This window comes from Adelges cooleyi, unplaced genomic scaffold (genome assembly GCF_023614345.1).
Source record: "Adelges cooleyi isolate 19-005CV unplaced genomic scaffold, UGA_ACOO_1.1 ACOO_flye_CR_arks_rails_tigmint_CR_PRNA_23, whole genome shotgun sequence".
NCBI lineage: Eukaryota > Metazoa > Arthropoda > Insecta > Hemiptera > Adelgidae > Adelges > Adelges cooleyi.
This window is the reverse complement of record NW_026095893.1, coordinates 10385164-10411872: the sequence shown is the minus strand read 5'-3', so window position 1 is coordinate 10411872 and position 26709 is coordinate 10385164. Positions and strand designations below refer to the sequence as shown.

Here is a 26709-nt window from a genome sequence, read left to right as displayed (position 1 = left end):
ACTTGCTATTTACGTAGACTTTTTTTTATAATATACCGTTATCGTGACGGTTTTTTTTTTATGGACCGTCGAACAAAATATAATAATATATTATGGTATATTTTATAAATAATCGTCATTCGTCATCGTGTGTAGTCTTCTTATCAACCCCGCACGGCGCACCGGAATTCCGGCTCGACGATCATCGTATTTTATTATTACCGCCGGCTCTATGTGTCTTGCGCGCGTGCACACCCCATTTCAATCCGAAACAGTCTGGGCGTCACGTTTATGTAACGAAACCCTTTCTTTTTTTTACAACCGAACGACTGGTGTTATCCTGTACTGCGTTGTCGAGCGGTCTTGCGTTTGTGGATAAAATCCTGTAAATAAACGTTAAGACCGACTACTGAAACGAATTCAATTTTATACACCACATCTTTATCGATCCAATATTGTACTTGCACAGTAGTGGTATATGCACTTGTTGCGCTACTGCTGACGTCTGACGACAAGACTACAACGTACAAAAGCCGTATGCAGTGCGTAAGGGCGCGTGCCCGTGCTCAGGATCAATACGAGCCGGCGGCTTTTGTCGTGGTAGCGGCCGGCTCTTTTTTCGGCCGGAAAACCATTGGGTTGGCAACACTGCGGGGAAAACTCCCGAGACTCGATGTACAATCCTTCCGTCGCACCACCCGGTGTCGTTCAAGCCGACCGCTTACAGGTGTTCGGCGTCTAACATAAACATTACAATTATTACATTTTGTCTTACACGAACGGATTTTCGCCGTACTCGGCCTGAATGGAATCTAAGGCAAATCTGCAGTCGCCAGGCTAGGTATTCATACTATTTTTTTTTAATAGAGGCGCCTGATAATTAAAAAAATCCAACTACCTATATACGTATTAAAAATATAATATAATTAATTATTGTATTATGTAAAAATGAAATCCTGTATTAAAGTACTACACGGGTACATCATTTTTATGTCATTATGTATCTCACCCCCACCCTTGGTCCATAACTTATCAAAAAATAGGACAAGATAAATTATTAAAGAGCCAATGTAATCAATGTTAATTAAATAACAATTTTAGTGAACTCGTTTCTTTCACTATTACTTACCTACCAAACTAAAATTTTAAAAAATGTGCCTCCTTCTTCACAAGACCTTTGGATCTATCGCTGGCTATAGTTTTTAGAGGCTGTTGGAACGAATTGTTCAATAGAAATTTCCCGCGTCAAAAGATGCTCGGACGACCATAAAGGCCGTCTAAAAACGCAATAATACAACACATTACTGATTACAGCATTGTTGTACACGTGCGAATTCGATAGCCGCGGATAACTGCGTATAAAAACAGTAGTACCTAATGATACGAATGTCCGCGGTATTCAAGACATAGTAATAATGTACCTGTGCGGAGTACAGAGAATAATTGTAATAGGAAAAAAATAACGTTGTGGTTCCATGGGAACGACCGCCGCCGTCATGGGTGTTGGTCACGGTGTGTGTGTATGTTTGTGTGTTTTTAATAATGCCGGTTGCCCCGAACAGTAGTGCCTACCGCTCACTACATGCAGTCCATTCATCCTTCTTTTTTATGTGCGGAACGGCTCGACCAGTTAGAATAAATTCCAAAAATGACCTAACTACCCTATACGAAAAACTTTTTTCCGCCACGGTTTGCAAACAGTGTGTATAGAATAGTAGATAATAATAATAGATCATCAAAAATACTGTCTCCCCGCATAGTTGGTAGACACGGCTATTTCTATGCGCTCTATAACTTATAGAGGTAATTGGTAACACGCTGTAGAAGTATGAAGTTACAGTATACTTGTGTATTGCAAACGGGTTTATAACCGCCAAAACAGTCGTGCGTTGGGTTTTGAGGCTAGAGATATTTTTTTTATAATAACATTAATAATAACGTTGGTCGAACGCGACTACCATATTATGTAATTACGGTCTTATTTGTAAGTTTAACGGACCAAGACGTTTGTTCGTATGTCTGTATTATCATCTTAGATATCAATTGCCCGAATTACATCCATCACGACCACAGCGACGGCCGTCACTTCCCATGTTCCTTTACGGTGCCGCATACAAACGCCTTCCTGTTTAAACAATAGTACTGCTGTTATGTACCAGTTCGTGTACGGTTTTTTATATTATGCGCTTACATTTTGAACTTCCAATAAAACTCTTCTTCATTTATTATCGGCTCGTCGAATTCTATTTGTCACATGCAACATGCTGTCCCCGTCGTCATATATATATATATATATATATCCTAGGGCGTACACTTAACTCGATGCTATGTATTAACGAACCAAGCATGCACACGCTGTGACGGCGGCGGTGACAGCGACGGTACGGTGTATATATATATATACACGCATAGAACGAGTGAGAGTACTTGGGGCGGTGGTGCGATGCTTCGAGTGAGATGATTTATGTGTACGAGGTGATTTTTAGGTATATAAACAGACTTTCGGGACCCTTAATGGGATTAAATAAAAGGCTACGGGCCCGCAATGCTTCCCAACTCTTAACCCCCTCTCTAAAACGCGCCGGCGGGGGCGTTAATCCAATTTAGGTGTCGGTGCACACTGCGGGGGGAGGTTCTAGGACAGAGGGCGATGCGGTGGTGTCCATCCTCGCGACACTTTAGTCCTATCGAAGCCGGATAAACTTTATCCGATAGAGTCTATACCTACCCGAAGAGGTCCACCGTGTACGCGAGCGCCTAAGTATAGTAATTAGTAAACACTGTGGAACAAATAATTGGCCAGTCGATTGTGTGCGTTCTCCGGAAAAGTCCATTTTTTTCTAAATATTGACAAATAGTGGTAGTGGAAAACTGCTGTGGTACGAGCGGTTAATTGTAATCCGCAATTAAATTTAATTTGTACCCAAATATAAGACAAATGCCGGGTTGCACAAAAAATTGAGAAGTACAATGGTTGATGAAAATGTAATGGTTCAATCACTGGTGATTTAAATGGTCATTGCTATTAAATCGTTAATGAACATTTATCTATTCTGGCTTAAGACTACTGTACATACCTCTGTGATGTATATAGTTCGCACTTCGCTTGAATAAATAAATAATATATGAGCTAATGTTAATAATAGCAAATTAATAAAGGTAAATTGAGTAAAATTGCAGAGGACATTTTCTAGGTAAGCCTTGGAGTAGAAATATCTATAATTCATATTATTGAGTGGTTGGCTTCGAACTACAACATCTATGTCAAATGAGAATACATTTATACATCCACTAGCATTCTTCACAAAGAATTTCCGGGAGTCGGGTAGCCGACTCGATGAAAAGCGCTGGCAGTATCGACCGATCGCGTTACAAAGTCGTCGCCCTCCTGCGGTATAAGCTTGTGGTTATGACGGGTATAACATCACACTAATAGGACCGTTCTATATATGTAGGGACTCGGGTTCAAAGCGAAATTAAAAAAAAAAAAAACCCTTCTCTACGCGTTTATAATGTTTTAACGGCAGCGAGTCATGGGCTGCATCTCTTTTGTGTTATCCCGTGTCTTCTTCAAGTTATCTCTTTGTTAATGGTTGTACAGAGATTGCAGTTTTGTGACTTATTGTGCACAAAAAATAGCCAGGCAAAGAGATACTCGAGCAGATAATACATTATGTTATTGCTTTGGTCGGCGTTAACTGTCACAAGACATATATAATAATAATAATATATTTTGATCGCATTTTAACGAGCCGCTCTAAAGCCCCCTTGCATACAAATTACCATGTCAGCGATACACGCAGCGGAGCGGTGGAAATATGTAAACCCCTATGACAAATCTCAACCCAATATCATTTGTATTTAGGCCCCGTTCCAATAGACGACCCTTCTAATGTCATTGTCGCTAACAAGTAATCACAGCACACAACATATATTACCTATAATTAATGTTCTCTAATATTTCTATAGTAATTACATATTATATGTGAATATTTTTTTGTATAAGTATTGTATATAAGTATGAAATATGTAAATAAACCCTTAAAAAAACGCTTCGATACGAATATGTAGAGTAGGGATATAAATTATGGATAAAACATTTACTTCTCTTTCGGCTTCATCCCACCTATTTGGGGTCGGCCGCCCATGTCCTAAACTTCCAGTACACACCATCTTCGCATACGCTAGCTGTTCTCATATAATTTTGAATCGCACCCAACCGCCTTTTTTCGGTTTTCCTCTCCCCGTCTTTCTTCCTACGTTTTTTTATTTCCATTCTCACTGCTTCCGATTCCTCTTCTCTCAAAACGTGCCAAACCATGTCAGTCTATTTTTCTATTTTTTTTAGCAAGTATGGTTTTTTTTCTTAATATTATTTTATTAAGGATTAAGTTTGACTACCGATCAAAGAGTTAGTTTTACAATTTTCACGTGTATCGTGCGGTCTTTCCCCGACGGGTTGGCTATTGCTGAGAAGAAGGAAGCGACGGGCGTCGGCCTAATTGTATCCGGAATCCAAATAATGAGGCGCTCGGCGTGTCTCGTGTTTGTTTCAATTATTGTTATTGCGGTAACGACCGCGTTTAACTTGAAATTATTAGTTTTTGTTTTTTGTCTCAACCATAAGCCGGTGGGAGGAATTGTGGGGTTTATAGGGAACGTGGCTATAAGTTTCACAGTTTTTTTTATTTCCCCCGCCTTCTATGTTTAATGTCCAATAAAATAGATGTACTTATTATTATATTATGCCACCAAAATATTATGTTTAGAGCCCCCGGTATACATTTGACAGTTTAAAAACGGATCAGATTTGAAAACCACATACTTTGTAATATGTAAGGACGAATGTTTACTGTAAAAAAGACGCGCTACTATAACGAATAGTATACATTTGAAGTTTCGTCGTTCTTATCTATATAAATATTGTTCGGACAATTTTGTCATTTTGTAGGGACCACTTCATCAACATTATAGAAAGAAACCGTTCTTTATATTTTAAGTTGTGTGTATTATGTTCGTGCGCCTGTGTCACGCGCGTTTCGTGTCGAATTTGTTTAACAACAAATATTTATTGTTCTGTTTGTGTGTATATATTTACAGAAGGAGAAGAAGTAGAAGAAGAATTACATTGTAATATAACCGCCTACGCCGTCGGAATCGCCATGAAGGAGGAACCACAGCGGCGACTGTTGAAAGACCTAAACCCGCATTTACTGTGTGTCCTGTGCGGGGGCTACTACATACAACCATCCACCATAGTCGAGTGTCTGCATTCATGTAAGTATGATCAATTCACTTATTCACCCCCTCGCGTTGTATCATTTATGAAGTCATACATAGTGCAAGAGAATAATACAAATTATTACCTACGTTATCTAGTGGTCACAAAATTGTAATTGTGATTGGGGAGGAAGTATAGTATATATAATATTGATTAAAATAAGTGTTAGGTCTTTGAGAGCTCCGTCATGTAAGAGAACTAAAGAGTATAGACAAAGATGATCATGGCGAATAGAATAATTCACGGGGGATGGTATTTGGTAGCCAGTCGGTGTAGAGCGGGTTCTCGTTAAAAATACAATAAAGATATGTGAGCGAAAGATATGTTTAGCAAAACGTTATTATTGCATAATACTGATTTTTTATTAATTATTATTGATATTGACGGTAACATAATGATGTACTGCCGGTAGCTATATTCAAAGGGTGCAACGTCTGATAACCGGTGCAGTTTTTTTAAAAGAAGGGAGACCGTGATTTTCCAGCACAAACGTTGCTCGGCCCGGCATTATACATCCGGCTCGTTTTCGAAAAGTCCATATTATATTAATATATGCGTGCACACAAGGGGTTATCGACGAATATTTATATTTAAAAAAAAAACTCGTGTATGTGTGTACTTATTGCACGCGCCGAGCCTCTGGCCCGGAAGACGGCGCGCGCCTGTGTTTTTTATCATACGAGATGTGTATTATATTGTATTTATGAGCGTGTGGTGTTTTGTACTGCAACTGCGAGTGTGCGATGGAATAGTTCAGTCACTAATTGTCGGCGATTAGAAGCGACGAGGGCGTCCTCGACATTGTATGTGTGTCGTATACGTGAGAAACACATTAAAGTCAAAATATAATGGGTCACTCGTATACACATATTGTAACTGCCGTTGCCCGTGCATACCTCATACTATATATTATATGTGTGTGAATAAAATACATATAAGTATTGTATATTATTATGGTACGAGCCGCGCGTATCGCGATGACACTTTTTAAAATCTGCAGCGTAGAGCCACGTCGTAGTATCCGTGCGAAACTGAAAAGACATTTCAAATTGAATTTATAAAAATAATTTTACATTTTTTTCCAAACGATTTCGACGAAATGATCTGTGGACGGATGCTGTTTGTAAGCGTATGTATTATTATGTTTCCATACGATCAAACAAATGGCGTCTTAATACTTTGGTAGGTATATCGTCGTATTGTGTTATTTGTCGGGAGTGGCTTTAATATTAAATTATTTGTTATATATATATATGTATATGTATTGTTACGATGTTAGGTATAGTTTTCGCAGACGTCGCGTGATAAAAAAAAATGATTCTTATGGGTTTATCATAAATCGTAATCTATCATCATTTGTATAATAATGTAATGTAAAACGATGTGACGATATATAAATATTACATACGCGAGGTATGATGGACGGTAAGGAAATGTTCGTGACTGCGGCGGTAGACGAGACGGGGGGGTGAACGCGCGCAGAAGAAGATAATGGCATTCACGACCGAGTCCGTGTAAATCGCATAAATTAATTTTCTATTCATAAAATCGTCGAGTGTATGCCGTATGATAATTTTCCGTCGACAATTTTCCAGACGTCCAACGGAAATAAAATAATATAATAACAAGAAAACGACCATAGACGTGTTATTTTGTCGTCGCCGTCGTTTATATTATAATAATATATTAACCGGTAAAATAAACCCGGTTGAAAGGTAAACGATTTTCCAGAAATTGTGTAGCGGCACCGCTGAACGTTCTCAGCCGCGCTGTTCTCTTTCCGGCTGTACCACGTGTATGAGCTAGGTGGCATCCATAGCTTATGAACGCACAAAATACCCATACCGCAGTAATAACAAGTGTATAGCAACTGAAAATTAATCCCGCAGCGAATCATTATGGGATCGTTAGAACATAATTCGAGTACTGTGGACGACGTCGAGTTCAATTTATCGCCGTCGAATAGAATAATAGTAATAATATAATGATAATACAAGATTATTATGTACCTATTCCAGCGGCGGCGCAAGGTCATTTGCCCACGGTCCAATGGTCTGATGTGTTCGCGATCGTTCAACTTGCGGTTAATTATTTTCGTAGTCTGTTGTATATAAAAAACATTTTTCGGCGTATTAAATCAAATTAAAGCGACGGAAGGTTAGGATTTTTGTTTAATGCCTTAATCTCAATTGGGTCTAAAAGCTTTCTGACATTCAAAAGCACTAATACCTATCGAATTTATGCGTTTAATTTTTGAGAGTTATCCGTTTAGGAAGATTTAGTTTTGAAAACTGTATGCGAGTATCAGCGTAATTGGATCTAAGACGACGTTACCGAGTGCATAATGACTAATCGTACAGAAGATTAAAAAACGAAATCATTCAAATTTGTTAAAGTATTCTGCGTATAATTTTTTGAGCGCGATACAAATTCTATATTTTGTTTCAAAAATCGTACATAATAAAATTTTAAATGTTCAAGCAAACCTGAAACGGTAACGATGTGCTCTTCATAAACTCTGTAATAAACGAAACTATCTTTGTCGCTAGTCGCTTGTTGTCTGGACGAACGCCAATCAAACGAATCGATATAGCCTATACAATACCTATATTGTAATCTGGACCGTTTGATCCTGGCACGATAGCATATAATATGGTAATTTAAATTAAATATACAAAAGGGGAAACGAACGGGTTAAATTGTTGGGTTCTCGCGGCAATGCACATGTATACGTAGGTACATACACAGTTAACATCTCGACGCAGAGCATCATAATATATATTTCATACAAATGTATCAAAGCGTATTATTGTGCTGGCTATAATATAATACCGGAGGTTTTTCTTCGGTTTTTCATTCGCGTCTTATTGCTAGCTCTTACCTCTTTACATAGGTCGTGACGGAACGGTGGCTGCTCGTCACGTACGTGGACACACGATCCGCGGCGAACGCGTGACGATAAAAACAAAATTATCTGTATGAATTATATATACGATATTTATATTTTCCTATATAAAAACACGCACACAAGCGGTCGCAATGTAATTTGCCATCGTGAACGCCGGTGGATCTCCTGCCCATTATTATTATTAGACCCGAAACGAAACGAAAACCTGTATAGTCTATCATTTTTTTTTCATTCGCAAAATCACACATTATATTATGACGCCATTATAGTGGAGCCTCAGCGTGAAAATCATTGAAAATACAGCCAGGGCGCAAACCGTATTGTATAAAGGGCAATTAACATATTAATTCTGTCGAACTCCAACCAGAAGAGGCGACCGAGTATGTCTTTTTTTTAAACTGCGATTACACAAAAAACGGATACACTTGGCACAGCCTTTGGCCGTTGAGCCGGTCGTTAGATGATAGTATAATCTAGTTAAGAGGAAAAACACCGGTGGCTCTACGGATGTCATATCGCTTATCGGTTATTTTAAAGATCGAAGTGTAAATAAAAAATGTTAGTATATATGTATAGATCTTATACATAGCATAATTTACAATTAAATTAAAAATACACGAAGATGACGGTGATTTAGGGCTTGCTCCTACTCCATTGCGGGTTAATTCGGTATTACATTACAGTACAGTATATTGTAACCCCGTGGCTGTATTGAATGTATAAGAGACCATTTAGTGTATTCTGTGATACTGAGATGACAAATCAAATCCAAAAGAAACTCGTGCGAAAATCTTGATTTTCGGTTTGTATTAAGGTTTTTGGCGCTGACCGTTTGATAGGATAATATAATAATAATAAATGTATATATATAAATGCGCGTGGTCAGCTAAAGCCGGTAAAAGTTGTGCACGATCGACGTGTGAGCTAATTGTTCGCCGGGTTTGTGTTTTATTATCTCTTATTATATAATAACTTGTTGGACGTACATAAGAAATTTACGCTGAGTAAGAGAAAGAGAATAAATTTATTGTTACTGATGCTACTGCGGCAGGAGAAGGCATATAAGATGATAATAATATGGACTGTCGAGGTGACGGCGCCTTTTAAGGATAATTTGTATGACCGTGGCGCAGGAATGCTTGCATAATAAATATACTACATTGCACCTTATGGAGTTGTTTTAACGCGGTGACGTCTCGTTAAACACATAGAATTTTTATCATTTATCGCCAATGTATGTTAAGTATCATTAAGGAAAATATTAATTAGTGTTTAATTTTGTTTACACGCAGTTTGCCGTTCGTGCATCGTCAACTACTTGAAAACCAACCGGTTCTGTCCGATATGCGACGTCCAAGTACACAAAACCAAACCTCTGTTGAGCATAAGGTAGAGTATACCGCAAAACTATTATGACATTTTTTCAGCACTTCTTTGTAAACCTAAGTGGAACTTCTGCTAATTCTACTATATGTTCGTATAGGCGAGATGAAATTCTAGAAAAGCTCGTGTACAAAATCGTACCCGGTTTATATTCCAAAGAAATGGCCCGAAGACGTGAGCCCAAAGACGAACTGTACCTTTCACCGGACGACCACGTCAGTCTCGTATTGCAGTATCACATGGAACAGCACGAATGGTAAGACTAAGCATGATAATACATAATAATATACTATGATAAGCTAGTATTAAACAGACAACCGTTAATTTTTTTAGGGGGTTTTCAATTTTGCAGATTCTTGTTAACATACATTTCATTACTTTTCTGTAATTGTCCACGTGCGTGTAATAATGATATAATGTAGTGTTGACGGTTACAAGGCGACCGTAAATGTGTTGATCGGGCTGGCGCTCATCTGCTAAATATTGTATAGCAGTTATCTGAAAGCGGCTGGGGGGGGGGGCAGACGCGTGCAGACGAATTCGTCCAATCTTATTTAGTTCCTATAAAAAATGATAGTACCAAGGCCGGTCTTTCTATGAGTGGACCATTCCGAAACTGGCCGGTTCAGACAGTTTTATTGTGATGGTTTAAATGATTGTATTGTTTAATAATGTGTCTGTATGACTACATGTAAAAATTTACCAAATTATTTACTACGTGGGTCGGCCCGTCCGTCGGTCATTTTTTTGACGTACCTCTGCTAAAATTAAAACGATACCGCTGCCTTTTTTTAATAATTACTACTGGCAGGTAGGCCCTGAGTGGGCGTGGATTTAAAAAAAACGGACGGTGTGAATATCCAACTAAAATTATTGACCGAGTAAATAATACACTGCTTTTGTTCTAATAACGCAGGATAATCGTTTATTGCGTTATTATAATACTATCGCCTAATTGTTTGCACCCAAAAGCGATAAACCCTCGTGTGAGAGAGGGGTTTAGTGGGTCGATTCAATCGAACGTTTACCGGCTGGTCTATCTATCTATTATCTAATAGGACACAGATAATTTGACGGGTGTCTACAATAAATAGATCGGATGCGTTTGTCTCGAAAGCTGGCTGTAGGGCGAAGGAAAAGGATGTCCCAATCGAAATCCAGCTTCTTGTAAAATATTACAATTCACAATACATCCTTAAAAGAACTTAAGATGAAGTAAAAACAAAAAATCACCCTTTATATGTCATGATATTATGCATCTTTTAAATATGTGTTTCTTAACTAGGTATTGCGGGGTATGTTTTACAATAATATACTTAACACTACTAATTTTTTAACGTCATAATATTAATTAACCATTAGAATATTGTTTTTTTTTATTGTCCTTTTTAATGTATGTACCTATTTTGTAACATTTGCGTGGGTTGTTTGTTATTAGTAGAACGTGACGACTTCCACCTGCGCCCTTTTGTAATTTACAACGAGATACGTAGAAAGTTTGAAATGTGTAAAAAAAATTACTACCGACTTTGTCGTCAGTTCGGGTAGCGGAACCGTCGCGTCTGTTTGTATTCCTTTTTTTTTTTTTGTTATTAAACGTTTTCTTTAGTTTTCTAGATACAAACCGGATACGGTCGGCGTTTGATAAATAGAAATAATAAAAAACCGAGAGCAGGGAAAGAGAGATCGAAAAGATGGGATTAATTAAAAAACTAAGATGACTGGGCATTTTGTATTGCACGTTGTCGAAAGTGGGGTATTCGTTTTCGACCGCAAAACCATATTGTAATATATAAAATATTATTATTAAAAAAGGGAGCCGGCTATAAAAAAAAAATGGCATAAACCACCCGGTTTATAACATGACCGTCAAACGGAGCGTGTCAAGAGAGTAAATCAACTCTGTCGCCCTTATACTTACGTTGCACCACCACCGCAATAACAACAACAACAACAAACGTTTTTTTTCGGGGGTCGAGTGGCGGCGCGTGACTAGATTTGACCGTGTGTAAACATACATTATATCTTATAAATTATGATAATATATTATTGTAATAACGAAAGGGGTCGGCTAAAGAAACGTACAAAATAGTATATAATATACCTTTGTGCGTTCATGTCGAGATTTGGTTATAGACGACCGAAACAATTGACCTTTTCCGTCCGCAGAGCGCCGATCGGTTACATTATAGGCTAAGATATATTGTACTTATGGTTGTGTGTGTTGCTTTTTGGTTTTTAACACAACGGTTAGATTAAATTAAACGTGAACGTAGTGTATCCGTCATGGCGGATGTTGTATGTTCGCGACGATGGTGTTAAAATACTAATAAAAAACAACCGTGTGACCTAAGTAAATTGCTGTTGGCGACCGTTCAGGGGATTAATAAAAGAGTTTTAGTTTTTGACGGACGGCCAGAAGCGAGTGCTCGTTGATTTTTTGTTTTTGAGATTGATCGTTACGCTTCTGGATAGCACTGTGTACGCAACGGAGTCGTGACTTATCCGAAAATTTTGTTGTGCCACTCAATTAATCACCGGCAGTCCTCTTTAACGGCCAAAAGCCAACGACTTCAAATTCCTCTTAGCGTAAATACCTTTGTCCTTTTCAACAATCTGTTTTTTATATACCTTTTCGAAGCTCGTATGGTAGATTTATTTGAGCTTTTGATTTTTTTAATAGATATTTCTTAGAAATAAGAACGAAACACGTACTTAGAATATACAAGGAACTGGATAAAAAAAATACGAGACTTTCTAGCTTCGGTATTTCAAACAAAAGTGAATTGTAAATTTCATCAAACAACTATATAATAATAATATTATAACTCGCCGCTCTAGTTGATCATAAAATATTCAAAGCCTACGTACATATAATACGTCTCATAGATATAATATTAGCTAATCGCATCATTACACATACCGCCGTTGGGTTTTGGTCCGTTTCTCATCCTTATTTTACTACCGCTGCTCTTGAAATACTAGTGGTTCGAGACTTTTTTAATTACATTATAATATCATAACATATTATAGAACTTCCACGTGACTTGACGCGATATTAGAAGCGCCCAGTCGGGTGGCCATTTCTCTCTCCAGACGGTTGCACGCCCAGCTAGAGAAATAGCCAGCGACCGAGATTCGAACCACGGCTAGTGCGTAAAATCACTGCCGCGGTAACCCTCTCGGCCACGACGCCCGATATATATACTAAATACTATATATATATAAATAAGTACAACCCTCTCTGCTGGTGCCTCCCGGGAGAGTTATACAGTAATAAATTCCAACACGTTAGCCGTCACCCCATTTTTTTTTATATGCCGGCGGCCTACGCGATTTATTTGTGCCGAGGGCGTTGTACAATATTTATTATCTGCAATTTTTGTCTTGTACCTACATCATATTATTGAGCCAACAACGTTGGCTCAAATAGTATTATAATAATAATATCATCTTGCTTGACGCGGTGAACGTTTCTGCTGCGATGATCTCGCATTCAATTTTTGTAACTCATCCGTTTCGCGTCCGCTTTAGACCACCGTATACAATGAACGGATTTAATGTTAGGCGAGTGTATGTGTCCATTTGTGCACTGTTATTCCATATTATACTGTTCAGTATATTATGTACAAAAGAGAATCGTAACCCGGCTTGTGTTGTCGCCAAACGGGTAATCCAAAGAACCAATGTAACGCACACCGTGGTAGTGTATATGCCTTAACCGTATAATATAATAATAATTATTTATGTTCTTTAGTTCGCTATGACCATTATTTATTTTTATTTTTTTGGCTTCTCACGCTTTTATTTTTCGTCAAAACCGGTTCGGTATGGCTAATTGTAATGTATACTGCGGCGTCACGCCTCGTCGTCTACTCACAACATGTGTAGATATATAATAGTATTATGCATTACTCGGGCTACCGTCTTTGTATATTTTTTTGTTAAAGTTGAAAAAAAGGTGTCGGCCGTCTTGTACCTACGTCTATTTTTTTTGTACTCCGTGAAACCCGACGGTGCGTAAAAAACGACAAGGGCGATAAAAATCCACTGGCGGTCACGGGTGGCCGTCGACCGAAACCCTCGACCCTCCCCGGTGCACGGTGATCTCGTTATATTGATAAGTCAAATGCCCCCTAAGTGCAACAACCGCCACCCTCAACCACCCTTGCAAATAGTCGGATCTCGTGTTAGTCCCCGGAGTCTTGCGTCCGGTCGTTTGTAACGTCCAAATTACTACTACAGGTTTACCCCACCCCCTCTCAGGGATATTCTGTGCTTAAACACTAAAATTATATTTTGTTTATTTTTGTGTTTTGCAGTTCCCGGACAGACGCACTAGATCAACAACAGAACGACCCAGCAGTCATCGAGGATTTAAAGGTGAATATAACGTCACTTGTATATTGATATTACAACTTGTATACTGGACAAATAGGCGACCTATAAGCCAGTAGACGGTTATGTATGTGTAACCCAACTAAGTGTCTCAACGAATAGCCATAGTTAAGCAAATTGTAGGATGGACGTAAAATATTTTTAAAAATAAATTTACAAATACAGACATGAAAACAGTGTTTTTAGTTTTTCTATAATTTTGTAAAAATTAGATGAGATATGTAAACTCTGGAGCATTGATTTGCTTTCTATTCATAATATTAAATTGTATTCGTTTTCCGGGGCTGATAAATAATGTGCTTGTTGCAGGCCGCCCACAGAAAATACCTCAATTGTCCAGCCGCCGTCACCGTAGAACACTTAAAGAAGTTCATAGCTATCAAATACAACTTGACCGATCAGCATAAGGTAAGCTACTCGCTTTGTTTGTGTCTTCTCGTTTATGTTTGACGATGGTTCTTGTTTTGATCACCTTTTGCTCGTCTCTTTCTTATTTCATCGTGTTTGTGTTACAGGTTGAAATCATCCATTCGGCCGAATGTCTGCCCGACGATTTTTCTCTAATCGACGTAGCTTACTGTTTCGAATGGGACCAGGTAAACGCTCTTTTTTTATTATGCATTAAAAGTAATTTTTTACATCGTACAAAGTTAGACCCAGGTGTGTATACCGCTGTAGTTCGTGCAGTAGTTATCGTTATCGTTTGTATAGAAATTCCATAGCGGTTCGTTTTGCTTTATGTTACAGAAATGTCCGATGGAACTGTTCTTTCAAATCCTGGAAAAGTCCACCGTGGCCGTTCCTGTAGTAGAAGAAGAAGTGGAAACCAACGAAGACGTTGACGTGGACGACGACAATGACGACGATTCGCACAGCGTGGCCTCGTCGTCGTTACCGTTCATGTCTTCTCAGAGTGTCTCCGAATGCGATGATGCATCCAGCACGAGTTTGGATTCGAAACCGCTGATCGAACGACTGGAATCTCACCGAAAGTCGTCGTATACCAAGAGGAAACGCAGAGCCAAAAGCCGCTACGACGAAGGACCCGTGTCCAAAAAGAGTTTGTTCGACAGTCTTTTGTTAAGCGCTAAAAATAACAATAACAACGTCATCGATTTGGACGAAGAAAAAGACTTCCAAGAGTCCGATGAAGATTACTCCAAGTACGAGCAGGACATCGAGGAAATCATCGAGGGAGAGGACGACGACGAAGATGCCGGTCGTCTAAGAATATCGTCGAATCATTCGGAGGAGGAGGAGGTGAACGAAACGGCTAGTCAAATGTTTGTCATCGAAGACGTGGAAGAAGAGAAATGCCAAAAGAAAGACAAACACTACAGGCACGAAGGAGGCCGGAACAAGAAGAAGAGCAAGAAAGCCAAGCACCATCACCATCACAAGAGGAGATCGTCGCCGGAATCGCCTCCGCCAACGGCCACCATCGTGCACTCTCCCGACCGCGACATAATGAAATTGAAAGTGAAGTTGAACACTTTGCCGGGATATCGCCACAAGGAAGACAGACATCATAGGCACGTCAAACATTGCAACGGAAACGCTTCGCCGGCTTACTCTGCGGTGTCATCGTCTCCAGCCCGTTCTTCGTACAAGGAAGACGATTTGCACCTGTCAGAACATTCTAGCGACAGCGTCGTGCTCGTTTTGGATCCACCGAAGAAATCGCCTCGCGAAGACAAACCGCCGAAACTCGCCGAGGTCAAACCGAAGGAAACGCGAGAAACCAAAACGGAAAGACCTTCGTCCGAGTCCAGAACCAAACCGTCTTTGCAGGCTACCAATCATCGGTCGCCCAAGACCGCCGACGAGCCCCCAAAGACCGCAGTCGTCGACCACAAGGAGACGATGTTGCAAATGCGAGCCGTTAGATCCACACCTCAGGCCGAACCGCAACATCATCAACAACGAGTAGCCAAGGAGACGTCACCGAAAATGCTGATAATGCCGCCGTCTTCGATTACGGTCAGCATAATCACTGCCGAGGAAAAGATAAAAATGGAAAAAGACAAGTCTTTGATGTTATCGGGAAGTCACGATTTGGGCAGCAAACGGCCTTCGTTGGAGATCGTTAGGGTCAACGGTCCGCCGTCGTCTCCCACGGCCGGTGCCGAAGTGTCCGTCTCCAAAGCGTCGCCGGCATCAGCCGTCAACAACCAACAGTCGGAACACCAACAGCACCAAGAGACCGTCGTTAAACCCAAAACCAAGAAACCCGTACCCGCCGTGATCCCAATCAAATCGGCCAAACCTTCCATAACCATAACAACTCAAAACCGTAACCCGGCCGGTAGCAACAACAACACGATAAAACAAGACGACATGAAGACTAGCGTGACCATATCGTTGGAAAACGGCACGTCGCAACATCAAAGCGACGCTCTGGACCTGTCCGGCAAATCGACTCGGAAAGACGTCCTGTTGCCGTACCCAAACCGCAACGGTAACAATATGTCGCCGGCCCACGTCAACGGACAATACGATCAGCCGACAACTATGCGCAGTCTGATGACGTTATCCGAAACGTCGACTCACGTTCGCAGCACGATGTCTCCCACCGGGCAGGACAAGAAACGTTTCTCCAACTACAGTCAGAACGGATCGTGTTCGCCTAAACGGTCGGCCATGTCCAACGGTAGTGCGAACCTGCCGCTGAGGATACCCGTGCCGCCCATGCCGTCGTTCAAAGCTCACCAGACCGCCAATCAAAAGTACTCGATGGCCGTAGCCAAGTGTCCGGTATCCCGTGCTAACGACGCCAAACCCAAGCACGGACCTCCCAACCAAGGCGTCCGCCACATACCAAATCCTTCGGTACTGCTCTTCCGACAACACCAGCAACACTTGGTGCAATTCGCGGCCGCTGCCGCCGCAGCAGCTGCCGCCGGCCAACAACGGAATCCTATGTCGCCGCCCAGATCGTCCCCGTCCAGGCTGTCCCCGCACCCGCCTGGCATGCCGGCAGCCATACCGTTACACACGATCCGTAAAATGGAAAACATGACGAAGAACATTGAAAAAGTGGCGGCCGGACTCTCCGTCAAGGCCAACGCGCTGTACAAGTAATATATTATTATTTCTTAACGAAATTCTTAGTGCTTCTTTAACGGTATAGTTGTACCATTGACTATAAAATGTACAATAGTAGCCCGCTGGCGGGTTTTTTTTTGGCTGCGCGTAAATTACAGTGTTCTTAGTTATTGCGGGTAACGTGGGGAGCGCTGGCTGTTGACGCGCATGCGCAATACGTCCAGGACGGTTATAGTCGACAGTCACTGGATTTTATGCGCAACCAAAAAAAAACGGCTAGTGGCCTGTCTAATGTATTTATAATCAATGGTTGTACATATATAAGCAAGATTCGGTTTTACGGAAAACGGTTGGAGTTGTGAGTTAAACGAAGAGCGCCAATGAGCTGCTTTGTAGATGTGTGAGAAGAGAGTATAACATAACCGAGGCCGGCGATAATGTGTCGAATTGGCGTTTGGATAAAAAAGACAAGTTTTAGTGTTGCTCGGTTTGTGGAAGTCGAACGAAATTAAAATCATTAGTTTGGAAGCTGTGCTAGAGTTGGGTCGTTTGGAAGAATTTGAAATCAGGAATAGGAAAAAAAACTGTTCACGTAGGATAGCCATAGGGTAATTTTGTTTTTGGGTAATTGATAAAGTATTATCAAGTGTTTGTGAAGGAGAGACTGCGAGGTAAAACGAAGAAACTATAATGACACCACAATATAATATGCTTATTACAAAATACATAACGAGACGGCAGTCATTGAACACTGTATGCTTATTGGTCGGGTTTTTATTGTTACAGGCAGAACTTTATGGAGAACGGACGTGCGCGGGTAGAACTGCCGAGTTAAGGGACAAAAACTACGTAAACACGTCATGCCGACGAGTTACAGAAAATCATTTTTATTTTAAGGAAAAAACTACTATTTACTATTTAAGGTCTGTTGTACAAAAATCGTTTATCTCCAGCACGGTCGGCGCGCGCCGACTATGTGTGCCGGGCAAGTTGCAATAATTCAATAAACACATTATTTAAGATGTATAAACTATTTTTAGACTATTAATTTTGTCAATTGTTATTGACAAATTACTTATCTTGTATAATATCCTCAATTATTATTATAATAATAATATTATGGTACAAACGTTATTTATTTGCCCTTGTAGATTATCTTTAATACTTTCTTTTTGTTTTCGAACTAGTGGACTTTAGAACATTGACTGCAGATTAGATATTACATTATTACTATTATTATTATTCACCGGTAACCGGTTCACTGACGCCCGCGGGTTAGCCTAATTTTAATTGTAAATATTATATTATATGAAAAAATTATTGTTCGCATAATTTATTATGAAAATATTTTATAGACCGTAGAAATCGTGTCCTCGATAGTTTTAATAAATATTGATATTATAACTATTATCATTATTATTATTTATTTAAATAATTGTCTTTGTAATTTTTTTTTTTTTTATTGTTGAGTGTTGTAAAATATTCAATAAATATTAACGAGTTTTCTCATTATCTTTTCGTTTTTGTCATATTATATTTCACGTGTATAATTGATCGATTTCCTGTCGTCTCTCCTGCACTACTATCCATTTCTTTTTCCATTCACGGGTGTTTACCCATACGGAGGAGATTTCGGTGGAAAAACAAACCGACGGCGAATCGCTGCTAAGTACAGGGACGACAACGATGCGCCCGGTGTAGTTGTTCCCACAGTTAAAAACGTTGGCGTTCGGTCCCTGGTACTGTGTATTAGTGTTTGACGGCGGCGCTATGAGATAATCGACTTTAATGTACAAAGAAAAGAAAGAAAAAAACGTTAGACAGACCTTCAGCGCCAGACACGTCGCAATATAATTAAATAATTCATACCGCGTGTTCGGTTTGTAATTAGTGCTATTGCAAATTAAAAAAAATAGGAACGTTTTCGATTTTTATAATTGACCGACGACCCGTCGATCGGCGGTTCATTAGAAACACATCGTGTGCCGTATTCGTATCTCGCAATCGGTTTCCGAGAGATAAAAAGAAAAAAAAATTCCTACAAAGACTCGGGAACGCTTTTTTTTCCGATTCGTAGTACGGAAGACGTATTTTTCTATCCGTCGCCGTTTTACAACAATTCAATACAATAATAAATAATAATTAACACAATGATTATCGGTGGACGACAATCGCATAGTAATAGACGCGGGTCTAGGTAAAAAAAAATTGTTTTCTGGAAGATCCAATATCACTTTTTTTTAACTCTACCGTTGAAACAATTAAAAGAAATTAAATACAAAAAAATTGTGTTTATAGTATATTGATTTTCGAACGTAGGTACAAGTATTATAAGTGGAGCTATTTCGATTGAACTTATTGTTATTGTTGGTGGGGGGGGAGGGGGGTATTTTGCTTTATATATAATAATCGACGACTAGAGGAGTGGGGGGCGCTAAAACCCCTTAGCCCCACCTTTTGGATCCGCCTGGATTCCCTTTATAACAACGACTATGTATGTATTGTTGTATAATGTGTGTGCAATACACTGTAGTTACTGTAAACGCGTGGGTACAGCTACGTACGTACGTCGTGCAACTGTGTAGTGTTCGGTTCGAAGAAAGTTGCTCATCACCCGTACGTCATCAACAAAAACTACATAATCGGACCATAACATAGTCCTATGGGCGTCCGCACTACATGCCTGCCTTTGTGTGGCCGTCGGCTTGCTCGGCGTTTCTCTTTAGATAATAACTATTATCGCTTTTTGCCTATTATTAGCCGTTCGACGTGATTATCGCCCGGCGGAGCATATTATACAAACCACATTACTATATTGTGTTCAAAAAAACTACTTTTTCCGCATAGACGCTCCAAAACATGCTAACGCCAAGACGTGTCCAACTGTAGTGTAAAAATCGACAGTACAATAATTATTGCACGGTACACATAATTACTATACTCGGTAATCGGTTAGGGTGGGTAATAGTTAACAACACAATTAATATAACTATTAGGTACCGAATTATCGAGTTAATACTTGCATAATATTATGATATCTATTACTATAACTGATATTAACTGATAAGTGATATAATAACAAGCCTTAAGGGGAGGCCTTTAATAATACATTATATACGAATGCGGAATGGCACGTGGCGTATTTTGTTAGTATATACTGTATAGTATTACATGCGCCTGGGAAGGGCAAAAGTTTTTCAGTTTTCTTTAATAAAAAAAAGTAGAAAAACACGTTTTTAAAAATTATTTTAATAGGGTTTTTTTTGTTTTTTACAACTTGATGGTATAGTAGTTAGTACTATTAAAAAAATACACCACACAAGCGAGCGTGCCGTAATTTATTTATTTATAATGTATAATGTATAATGTATAAAAGGCCCCACTGAGCAAGCTCGTGTGAGGGCCAATACCCCGTACACGTTTTTTATTAATATTTATAGTTGATGAAATTATTATTTATTCACAAGAGAGTTTAAATACTATTGACGAAAGACACGTCTTCAATTAAAAACCAAACCGCTTTGAACCTGCTTCTGTGGAATAAGAACCGTTTAAATTTGAAAAGCCTTAACAGCTTCGCCCTTTGGTAGTAACATTATACGGCATTCAACGAATAATATTTATCTATATTCTATATTTTAGACTAATTTACAGATTAACTATTGGTATTGTATCAACTACTGTTAATGAGTCTCCGGTCAAATGGGATTCATTGTTGTAAAAGTACGTTTTGGCGAATGTGTGCAGGTATAATTTTAAATGAACGACTGCTTCCCCTTGCAACTCATGACATAATAAAAGTTTATTATGTTATGGTCGATTCATATTCCATTGCTTTTCGCAACGTACGATAATCATTACCAATATTTACCGCTTTTATCGAGTTGCTAATGAGTGGACAATTACAGTGAGATTAATTCCAGAATTGATACATTATTTTTTACAACGGGGTATGGTATTTTAAATCATTTGCAAGGTATCCCACAGAAAACTCATTCAGAAAAGCTATCAACTCGACCAGCTCTTGCACAGCTCTTGTAATACCGTACGGATAGACTAGTACTTACACTGACACAATATAATTATTATGACCTTCTGACTATACTAGCCGTATAAAGATTAATATGAGTTATCTGAACAGGTAAGTTTGTTATAAAACCAGTTGTAATTATAGTGTGTATGTGGTATGCCAGATACTGAGGCTATTACTATAACCGAACTTTGAGTTTAAGCTTTTCCTATCTTATTAGTCATTTATCAGTTTATCGATTTGGTTTATTCTATTGTGTTCTTAATATTATAAGCATGCAGATTAAATATATATGATATAGCAACTAACGTAAAATACTAATTGATAAGATGTCTTTAGTTTTGGTTTTCTTTGGCGCCGTAAAGTATTTATATTATATACTATGAAAAAAAAACGATAACAGTTATATAGTGGATAGTAAATAAATTCTACTAAACTTCTAAGAAAAACCTGTTAAAAAAGCGAGACGCCAACTAAGACTAAACACACACTTATACTCTAAAATATTTTATGCATTTTTTTTTATGCTTCATCTACTTAAATGTTTGTTTTCTTGACACGACACTTCACGATAAGAGTGGTTTAAATACTTAACTAGTTGAAAGAAACGATAAGTAACAGATTACCCTTTGTAATAGAAACGAGGGGTTAGGTTATACCTACACTTGAGAAAATAAAAATTGTGAGCGTACCGATTTGGGTCAAATTAGTCCCAATCACATCACAAAAAAGGGTTTTCGGTATGGCATTTTTATTTTTAGCTTATATACCAACCTTTTGGGTCACACATTTATTTTCATTATGATATAGTGATTGGTGGAACATTGATGGAAATTATTAGGGGAAACTTAAGTAAGCTTAATCATTTCTTGATGTAAAACGGTTTCCTAAAATGCTAACATAGCTTTCTGACTACGGTAAGAGATCATTCAGCAGGCAAAAAATAATAATTTAGTTGCCTTTTGATGCTAGGAGGACCTCGTATACTCCGGTGATATTGAATTGAGTCCTACGAATATTTTTGGGTTGTCGGAATTGAGTCCAACAAATATTTTTTGGTTGTATTAGCGTTATCCAGGAGACACCGCGTGGAGGTTGGCTGATTAGTTTTGATGGTCGGGTAGAAATATCATCCACAGCTTTCCTTTAAACACATTTACTAATTTTTTGTCTAGTAAGCACGTTTTCGTGATTGTGTTCATTGCAATTTTCTATGACTACATTATTAGAGGATAATTTAAATTGAATTTAAACTTTTTTTTTTATTATATTTTAATTGTTTCAACATAATCTTGTTTTTACAATATATTAATTAATAAGTTACATAATTAGGTAGGCATAATAGAGTAATAAAATAATTTATAATTATTTTAATTTAGCAAATTGTACATAAATTATGAGTTGTTTTAATTAGGTCATTAATCTGATGATACCGATGATGAAGATGACGATGATGATTCTGGAGGTAGTAAGATATCTTGTGAAAGACGTGGCTTTAGTCGGCGGTTTTTGGTTCTTTTCCCAATTTTGAAGTAATCTAAACTTAAACCCATTGATTATAAAAATGTTTTTTTGTCATACACTCAATGATTTTGCAATCGTAATAAATCGTGTTTATTGCGTTCACGAAGTATTCGACACAACTATAGAACTGTGTAATTTTTAACGAGTATAATATATTGTTGAGCCGTTGATGGTTATACCTTATCGTTTCGTATCGCACGCCGTTTTACTTCACCAACACCATTATTTGGGACTCAATTCAATATAATCCGTCCAAATTCCATCCTAATAATAGCAAACGAGACTATGCTTACGATCTTACCTACATAATCAATTCAAACATATTAAGATACTACACTGGACTCAATTCAAATAACTAAAAGTAGGATGGACTCAATTCGACGTTATCCGTATACTCGAGCGGTTTCCGCGGGAAAAGAATAATGTGAGTTATCGCAGTCAAATCCCAAAACCCACAGGAGGGTCGTAAATGTTTATCGCGCCCACAGCAGATCTTCTTTCATCACATAAACTAGAATTCACATAAACCGCGTTAAGGTCTTTTCTTTATTACTACGTTATAATTCGTCAGACAACCGTCATTCGTTTTTGTTACCAATGGCTCTTGAGTATTCTCTTAGCCTGAACCATTTGTTTAACACACTAACTTTTCTTCAGAGGTATATTGTCGAAACTGCTGTACGATAACGGACTAATTATATTGTAGAATTCAAATTTGTTAGAGTATTAATTATAATATGTATAAATAAACTCTATTTTAAACAATTAACAGCGGAATAATCCACATCACGAGTTTACCGAAAAATCAATATAAAGTTGATAATAATATTGGTTTTGGTTAATGATAAAATTAAACAAAATTAGTAAACATATAATAAATTAATTTAACATGCGTATAATATTATAAATGTAAAAAGTAATATAGTATTAACATTAGTTTGGCTGTGTATAAATGATAAAATGCTTATAGTGGCAATAATCGCATTCGCTTTCATAACGTAATTATGATATTATAAATGTATTATGTATTTTTATCAAATTTTCATCATAATAATTACACTTTTTATTTAAAAAAAACAAAATGAAGAAATGTCCGCATTTGATTATTTTATTGACGGTTTTCATAAAATATATAAACAAGCACCGGTGACTGCCGGCATATTTAACAAATTCGATCTTTCATTGTAACATATAAAAACATATATATATATATATATATATATATATATATATATATGTGTATAAGTGTGTGTATTTGGGTTACGGCGTAACTGATTTGATGACAATCACTAATTTTCGTGAGCATTGACATTAATTATCATTGATGTAAAACGAAGAATAAAGTAGTCAGTGATGGGGAGATAAACTCGAAAACATTAATAATTTTTAAAAATTTTAATCTAATTTGTATTATGGAAAAAACAATTACGTAACATGATAATGCTTACAGTAAAAAGTTAAAATTAAAAATTATTGATTATTTGTATTAAAACAATTTTAATTAACCACATTTATCTACAACTGCTCAACATCATTTTATATAACACTTTTGAATAATTAAGAACATTTCGAAGAATATGTTATTCTTCGTTAAAGAGACACCTACAAACGTACATAACCCGAGTACAAGGCGTTATGTATGCGGCGGTAATCCTGATGTTTAAGTCGTTACACACTTATCTGTGAACAATAATATGTATTGCACACACTATTCTCACTCTCTTATTGGCAGTAAATAGTAATACATATTTAATTATTTAAATATTTATTACTTATTAAATGTTTGTGCGTATAAAAAACGTGGTGAGTGTTTTTAAAATTTTAAAAAGAGGATGCATGTGCCTTTTGGGTGCCATAGTGTTTCTGCACGCGAGGTGCGAGTAGTGTGAATGCATCGATGCGTTATTTAATTTTTCTATATTATCTTGACGCTGACGGTAGCATAGAAATTACATTATTGTTATTCTCTCGGGTCGAGAGCACCGACCGACTATAATCATATTGTGAACGCGCGTACCCTAAAATCAATACTTTCAAATATTTTCGGCCATATGATACCATTGGGTTTATGATAGTAAAACCCAAAAGCGATCCGATGTCGTTATTCAGGTATAGGGGCGTTTTGAATTATTACTCATATTATTATACAAGCGTGTCAAATATCGTATAAGTACATTTAATGGGCAACAACTTCCCAAGAAATTCATAAAACCGTAATTACACTATAATTAAACAAAAAATACAATGTAATTTGGTTAAATACAGATCACAGTGTATACCGTTGACTGATATTTTATTTATTCCTTAATTCAGTATTATAATCAAAGTAACGTAACCGGTAACGCTGGGATTTATAAATGGTCCGTAACAACATTTGTCGTAGAATTATTTAGAAGCATTTAGCAAACATATCACCTACAAATTATTCAGGTAATATTATATTAACATAATAATTGATAGTTGATACGTTTTTTTTAGCTTCGACGCGGAGCTGAGCAGGTATTGTTTTTGTAATGATGTTTTTAGTTTTGTTAAATTTTGTGTCTGGGCCCACGATATCTTCAAACCGCTGAACCGATTTCATCGTATAGCAACTTTATGAATCAGGAATCATACCTGAAAGGTACTTTAATGGGTCAATAATTTAAAAAGTCCACCCCTTCCCCTTCAAAATCGAGAAAATACCCAAATATTGTACATAATATTTTTCAACTATATAATAACTTTATTTAAAATGGTCGAATTAGTTCCAAATTAGTAGGGAATATTCTTTAGAGTTTAGACATATTACTACCAATAGACGTTGACAAAACAAAAAAAAATATCATAAACCCATAGAAAGGGTGGAAACTTTTCATTATATATTTTTTTTTATTAAGGAAAAACAAAAAATAAAGCAAAATTACACTTTGACAGTAGTCAATATTTAGGTTGTTATGTGTGAGTGAATCAACAGTGAACAGGTATTTAAAAATATTTTCATTGATATGGTTAATTACGATTTATAGGTAAGTATGACAGTAAATTATTATAGACAGACAATGTACCCTAATCGTATTGTACCTAATTCCAAAAATACATTTTTAAGTATATTATTATCCCTACGTACAATTACATACATCGATATTTGTATTTCTACAATTTTTTTTTTTTTATCAATACGTTGGAAATATTTACTCAAACTATGCTAATAAATAAACATACCAGCCATTACGTATATAATATAACATTAAGTATTACCAACTACAAAAACGTTATGTAGTAATTGTATACGATTATAGTCATTAAAAAAAAAAGCTAATCGCGTAAACGGAGCGTTGTTTTATATAGTTTGCAGTGTACAAAATGAAACGTACGACGTAATGGAATTATTTATTATTAATATTATATATTATATTATTAATGATTGTAAATTTTATACATAAATTAACGATTATGGATTATTTGAAATGCCGTCATTTACGCAACGGGTGTAGCTAGCGTGTAGTGAATTGTATCATTATTTAATTAATAATTCTCACCCTCTCAATATTGCGTTGTTGCCCGTAAGCTTGTTGCGGCCGGACACTCTGGCGTATGACAGCAGGGTGTTATTTATTCGTATATAACAATATATTTATGTTAAATGGGGTGAGCTGAGATATTAAAATGATCGACGTCGATGTTGCTGAATTTGAAAAATTATAGATTTCAACTAGATAGTACGCTGAGTCTATATCGATAAAGTGTGAAATTACTTTGATAGTCACGTTTTTTCACATTAGCGCTTTCCCCTGAAAATATGAATTTCAAATTATTACTAAGACAAAATTATAATTGTTTAAAAAAAACCCCAATATTGCACCGAAAAAGTAGAAAAACCTTAACAGGTATCATTATATATGATATGATAATTTTATTATGAAGAAAAAAAATTAACTTTTAGAGTACGTATGGTATAACAAATATATTCTTGAACGATATCGGGTTAAAAATAACGCAATTATATAGCTCGTTCAGCTCATCAAACAAAGTGATTATAAATCAGCGCTACTAAATTGTTATTGTGTGTACACGCCTAGTGATAAAAAATTGAACGCTTGATTTCCTCTTTGCGATTATTAATATTCAAAAAGTTTTTGCGGGGGACAACGATTATGCAAAATAAACGACCGACTCGTT

The 26709-nt window shown here is 37.3% G+C and overlaps 1 protein-coding gene across 2 annotated transcripts in view; it reads left to right on the top strand.

Moving 5' to 3' along the window:
- Positions 1-18451, top strand: part of LOC126835901 (polycomb group protein Psc-like) — a 45343-nt gene extending 26892 nt beyond the window's left edge. For both annotated transcript variants that reach the window (XM_050568773.1, XM_050568772.1), the window contains 8 exons: positions 5080-5256; positions 9461-9557; positions 9652-9807; positions 13874-13934; positions 14259-14357; positions 14465-14545; positions 14697-17026; positions 17781-18451. In XM_050568773.1, coding sequence (XP_050424730.1) covers positions 5142-5256; positions 9461-9557; positions 9652-9807; positions 13874-13934; positions 14259-14357; positions 14465-14545; positions 14697-17026; positions 17781-17829 — 2988 coding nt within the window. In that variant the 5' untranslated portion in view covers positions 5080-5141 and the 3' untranslated portion in view covers positions 17830-18451. The remainder of the gene's footprint in view (positions 1-5079; positions 5257-9460; positions 9558-9651; positions 9808-13873; positions 13935-14258; positions 14358-14464; positions 14546-14696; positions 17027-17780) is intronic.
- Positions 18452-26709: the final 8258 nt, after the last annotated feature.